At 39.9% G+C, this 6,493-nt stretch overlaps 1 protein-coding gene across 1 annotated transcript in view; it reads right to left on the minus strand.

The window, feature by feature from the left end:
- Positions 1-6,493, minus strand: part of LOC135462603 (tyrosine-protein kinase Fer-like) — a 49,869-nt gene that overhangs the window by 21,413 nt on the left and 21,963 nt on the right. Inside the window, 3 exon segments of the mRNA XM_064739828.1 lie at positions 483-620; positions 1,842-2,028; positions 6,263-6,359. Of these exon segments, the coding sequence (XP_064595898.1) occupies positions 483-620; positions 1,842-2,028; positions 6,263-6,359 (422 nt within the window).

Genomic DNA, 6,493 nt, shown 5'->3' on the forward strand with positions numbered 1-6,493 from the left:
GCCAGATATGTCAGAAACATTGCGAGAAGATAAAAAAATGATACAAAGGCAAAATTGTTGCAGGCGTTGTGACATTCGAACAAGACGGCACGCGGCACCTCCTGAAGCCAAACCTGAAAGTTTGACAATGCCATGCACACAGTCACATTGTTTCAATAAATAAATTTCATTTAACTTACTTATGAACTTAAGTTACTCTTTCGGGCAGGAAATTGTTTGTGGATTAATGATTTTGGTACAGGTTCCATTTGTCCAAGTAAATAATGCTTTTTTGAACTTTGGAAACTTTGGATTCTCGAGGTCTCTGACCGTGGGAATCCTACTGGATTACCGCAAGAAATTTCGAAATTCTAGGCCCGTTATTAGTGAGTTTATCATACATGCCATTTTCAATGCAGTCTGGCATCAGCACTTTAAGGGGAAACAAATGGAGCTGCTGGAAAGCAAAGGGAGACAACTCCTGTAAGCATTCAGTGACTTGCCTGTTTTCCTGCATGAATTTATTGTATTCTTCATCAGGGTTAATTCCCTGTACAGCATCTTGGATTGCGTTATAAATGTCCTGGTACTGAGGCTGTCCCAGGTTTGTAAGGCGGGAGTAGTCCAGCAGAATGTCTTTACTGAAAGCAGTTCAATAAATGTAAAATTTATTTTTCATTTCCAGATACATGTAACATCATAAATTGTGTTTCATATTTACTTATTTATTTATCTGACAAGTGTTTCATGCAGTACTCATTGGTGGCCAGCATTATGATGGGAGGGAACTGGGCAGAGACTGCGGTAAACCGACGACCATTCGCCGCTTGCTGGCAGACCTTCCTACGATAGGAAAAGAAGACTTCAACTGGACTTCAACTCACAGGAACCCCACTGATTTATTTTATTTTATTTCTTTGACTGGTATTTTATGCCGTTCTCAAGACTATTTCACATATGATGGAAGCCAGCATTGTACTGGAAGAAAACCAGGCAGAGCCCGGGGAAACCACTGACCATCCGCAAGTTGCTGTGAGACCTTCCCACGAACGGCAAGAGTGGAAGCCAGCAGGAACCTCCCTGATGAGAGGATCCTGAGAGACCTTCCCACCTTCTGCCAGAGTGTCTCTGATGACAGGCTCCTGAGAGACCTTCCCACCTTCTGCCAGAGTGGAAGCCAGCAGGAATCTCCCTGATGAGAGGATCCTGAGAGACCTTCCCACCTTCTGCCAGAGTGGAAGCTAGCAGGAACCTCCCTGATGAGAGGCTCCTGAGAGACCCTCCCACCTTCTGCCAGAGTGGAACCTCACGTTACTTAATATGTTCACAGAACGTCAGCCCTGGAACATCCCACTTGTGTCACTGTGTTTTACACGCATGTATAATACACAATACATTAAGTCAGGAATTTGGTAAATTACGGTATTTAATATGCACACACCATATCAACAACTGAATATCCTCCTCTTGTTAGTATCCTCTACATATGTGCGAACTCTGATCTCAACACCGACAGTACTTTTTTGAGACACCACCCCAAACATTTTGTTTAACTCTGATTCTAATACACAATACACTAAGTCAGGAATTCAGTACTTTACGGTATTAAAACGTGCACACAGAACTAATGGTGGAATATCCCCCTCGTGTTATTGTGCTCTACATGTGTGTTAAACCTGATCTCAATATTCTCAGTACTTTATAAGATCCCGCCTCTAATATTTCGTTTAACAATGCTTTCCCTTTTATTGGATGGCAACGCCGATGCTCAGGGTACGACATAAGATACATGTACGCCTGTACTTTGTACAGGTGAGCTAAAAATGACAAAACCAAGCAGGAACTGAACCATGTCTACATACCACTGCTCCACTAGTATGTGCTGAGTGTTCTGATGATAATCCAGAAAAGTGGGCAGGTTTTTGTCCAGGTAATGTTCCTGATGAAGCTGAGTCTCTTTGATCCCTAACACATAGTCATTGTGAAGCTTGTGTAATTTGACTGTCGACCGCAGGTATTTAACTTTGGCTTCTTCAAGTCTGCCTTTACCTGAAAATTACATGTACATGATGAAGTTCAAAAAGGGGAGGTAACCAAGGGCCAGAATGTGTAATACCCTAATTCCTCAATCTTATCATATATGAAAGAGCAACTTTCAGTGCAATTTATGAGCATTTTTTATTTTTGATTTTGGCAAAACTACACGTACATTGGTTGAATTGGCCAATATCAGGACTTCCAAAAAAGTATAATTTTATCAGTGTACACAGAATAATGGTTTGAGAACATGCTTGAATAAATACTTCGCAAACAAAAGAGAAAAGGTTGAAGAATTTAATACAGTGTATAGAAATGATTAGAGAGTGGAGGCAATTAGGAATCTGACCTGTATAATACTGTGTGGAGACAATTAGGAATCTGACCTGTATAACACAGTGTGGAGGCAACTAGGAACCTGACCTAGATAATACTGTGTGGAGGCAATTAGGAACCTGACCTGTATAATACTGTGTGGAGGCAATTAGGAACCTGACCTGTATAATACTGTGTGGAGGCAATTAGGAATCTGACCTGTATAATACTGTGTGGAGGCAATTAGGAACCTGAACTGGATAATACTGTGTGGAGGCAATTAGGAACCTGACCTGGATAATACTGTGTGGAGGCAATTAGGAACCTGACCTGTACAATACTGTATGCAGGCAATAAGGAACCTGACCTGTACAATACTGTGTGGAGACAATTAGGAATCTGACCTGTATAACACAGTGTGCAATTAGGAACGTGACTTGTATAATACCCTGTGGAGGCAATTAGGAACCTGACCTGTATAACACAACGTGAAGGCAATTAGGAACCTGACCTGTATAATACTGTATGCAGGCAATTAGGAACCTGACCTGTATAATACTGTGTGGAGGCAATTAGGAACCTGACCTGGATAATACTGTGTGGAGGCAATTAGGAACCTGACCTGTATAATACTATGTGGAGACAATTAGGAACCTGACCTGGATAATACTGTGTGGAGGCAATTATGAACCTGACCTGGATAATACTGTGTGGAGGCAACTAGGAACCTGACCTGGATAATACTGTGTGGAAGCAATTAGGGAACCTGACCTGGATAATACCCTGTGGAGGCAATTAGGAACCTGATCTGGATAATACTGTGTGGAGGCAATTAGGAACCTGACATGTATAATACAGTGTGGAGGCAATCAGGAACCTGACTTGTAAAATACCTTGTGGAGGCAATTAGGAATCTGATCTGTATAATACTGTGTGGAGGCAATTAGGAATCTGACCTGTATAATACTGTGTGGAGGCGATTAGGAACCTGACCTGGATAATACTGTGTGGAGGCAATTAGGAATCTGACTTGTATAATACCCTGTGGAGGCAATTAGGAATCTGATCTGTATAATACTGTATGGAGGCAATTAGGAACCTGACCTGGATAATACTGTGTGGAGGCAATTAGGAACCTGACTTGTATAATACTGTGTGGAGGCAATTAGGAACCCGACCTGGATAATACTACGTGGAGGCAATTAGGAACCTGACCTGTATAATACTGTGTGGAGGCAATTAGGAATCTGACCTGGATAATACTGTGTGGAGGCAATTAGGAACCTGACCTGGATAATACTGTGTGGAGGCAATTAGAAACCTGACCTGGATAATACTGTGTGGTTGCAATAAGGAACCTGACCTGGATAATACTGTGTGGAGGCAATTAGGAACCTGATCTGGATAATACTGTACTTTCACAAAAGACGCATAGCCTGCTCATTCATGATAAGATGCTTGATAACATGTGAGTTAATACACCCAGGGTCATTAATGTACCTGTAAAGTCTACTCATCACGATTTTTCTCTTTTTCTCATCGTTTGGCAGCCATGTTATTATTCAATGAAAGCCTGATATGATGTACCCAAATTCTTCAACCTTTTCAACATGTATACTAAGGAGAGTTTTATATCTGGGGTACAGGGCCCAGTTGTTCAAAAGTGTAGGTACCTAATACTGGTATGAAGTCATATTTAAAGTTTTTAGCCAAACTCAGCGGCCAATTCAGTTCTCCAAACTTAAAGTATAGCAGCAGAAGTTTTAGTTGATATTTAATATAATGTTACACAATTTTTTTAGGCTAAGTACAAAAATTGAAGACTTGGCTTAAAGTTACATTTAAATCTGGTATTAACTTCTGAAAATTCAGGCTCTGATCTTACTCACATTTTCTGTAGAGGTTCTCAAATTTGGCTTTATCTAATCATAATCTGTAAACCAGTTTTGTATATATCAGCAGAGCACCTTTACTCACCTTTCCTGTAGAGGTTCTCAAATTTAGCTTTATCTAATCATAATCTGTAAACCAGTCTTGTATATCAGCAGAGCACCTTACTCACCTTTCCTGTTAGAGGTTCTCAAATTTAGCTTTATCTAATCATAATCTGTAAACCAGTCTTGTATATCAGCAGAGCACCTTACTCACCTTTCCTGTAGAGGTTCTCAAATTTGGCTTTATCTAATCATAATCTGTAAACAGTCTTGTATATCAGCAGAGCGCCTTACTCACCTTTCCTGTAGAGGTTCTCAAATTTGGCTTTATCTAATCATAATCTGTAAACAGTCTTGTATATAAGCAGAGCACCTTACTCACCTTTCCTGTAGAGGTCCTCAAATTTGGCTTTATCTAATCATAATCTGTAAACCAGTCTTGTATATCAGCAGAGCAGCTTTACTCACCTTTCCTGTAGATGTCCTCAAATTTGGCTTTATCTAATCATAATCTGTAAACCAGTCTTGTATATAAGCAGAGCACCTTACTCACCTTTCCTGTAGAGGTCCTCAAATTTGGCTTTATCTAATCATAATCTGTAAACCAGTCCTTGTATATCAGCAGAGCAGCTTACTCACCTTTCCTGTAGATGTCCTCAAATTTAGCTTTATCTAATCATAATCTGTAAACCAGTCTTGTATATCAGCAGAGCACCTTACTCACCTTTCCTGTAGAGGTTCTCAAATTTAGCTTTATCTAATCATAATCTGTAAACCAGTCTTGTATATCAGCAGAGCACCTTACTCACCTTTCCTGTAGAGGTTCTCAAATGGCTTTATCTAATCATAATCTGTAAACCAGTCTTGTATATCAGCAGAGCGCCTTACTCACCTTTCCTGTAGAGGTCTCAAATTTGGCTTTATCTAATCATCATCTGTAAACCAGTCTTGTATATAAGCAGAGCACCTTACTCACCTTTCCTGTAGAGGTCCTCAAATTTGGCTTTATCTAATCATAATCTGTAAACCCAGTCTTGTATATCAGCAGAGCAGCTTACTCACCTTCCTGTAGATGTCCTCAAATTTGGCTTTATCTAATCATAATCTGTAAACCAGTCTTGTATATCAGCAGAGCACCTTACTCACCTTTCCTGTAGAGGTTCTCAAATTTAGCTTTATCTAATCATAATCTGTAAACCAGTCTTGTATATCAGCAGAGCACCTTACTCACCTTTCCTGTAGAGGTTCTCAAATTTGGCTTTATCTAATCATAATCTGTAAACCAGTCTTGTATATCAGCAGAGCACCTTACTCACCTTTCTGTAGAGGTCCTCAAATTTGGCTTTATCTAATCATAATCTGTAAACCAGTCTTGTATATCAGCAGAGCACCTTACTCACCTTTCCCTGTAGAGGTTCTCAAATTTGGCTTTATCTAATCATAATCTGTAAACCAGTCTTGTATATCAGCAGAGCACCTTACTCACCTTTCCTGTAGAGGTTCTCAAATTTGGCTTTATCTAATCATAATCTGTAAACCAGTCTTGTATATCAGCAGAGCACCTTACTCACCTTTCCTGTAGAGGTCCTCAAATTTGGCTTTATCTAATCTCAATCTGTAAACCAAGTCTTGTATATCAGCAGAGCACCTTACTCACCTTTCCTGTAGAGGTTCTCAAAATTTGGCTTTATCTAATCATAATCTGTAAACCAGTCTTGTATATCAGCAGAGCACCTTACTCACCTTTCCTGTAGAGGTCCTCAAATTTGGCTTTATCTAATCATAATCTGTAAACCAGTCTTGTATATCAGCAGAGCACCTTACTCACCTTTCCTGTAGAGGTCCTCAAATTTGGCTTTATCTAATCATAATCTGTAAACCAGTCTTGTATATCAGCAGAGCAGCTTACTCACCTTCCTGTAGAGGTCCTCAAATTTGGCTTTATCTAATCATAATCTGTAAACCAGTCTTGTATATCTGCAGAGCACCTTACTCACCTTTCCTGTAGAGGTCCTCAAATCTGGCTTTATCTAATCTCAATCTGTCCACGAGTCTGTGGTACTCACTCTTACTTTTACCCAATTCATCCTGAAGCTGTAATAACAACAACAACAACAACCAGATATTAATGCTTATTTTCAAAACCCTAAATCATTTGAAACCTAGTTAACGTAGAACTCAAAGATCAGGCCTTAATGTACATGTACACAATGAGTACGGGGTGAAAC

Source organism: Liolophura sinensis, chromosome 2 (assembly GCF_032854445.1).
Source record: "Liolophura sinensis isolate JHLJ2023 chromosome 2, CUHK_Ljap_v2, whole genome shotgun sequence".
Classification (NCBI taxonomy): Eukaryota; Metazoa; Mollusca; class Polyplacophora; order Chitonida; family Chitonidae; genus Liolophura; species Liolophura sinensis.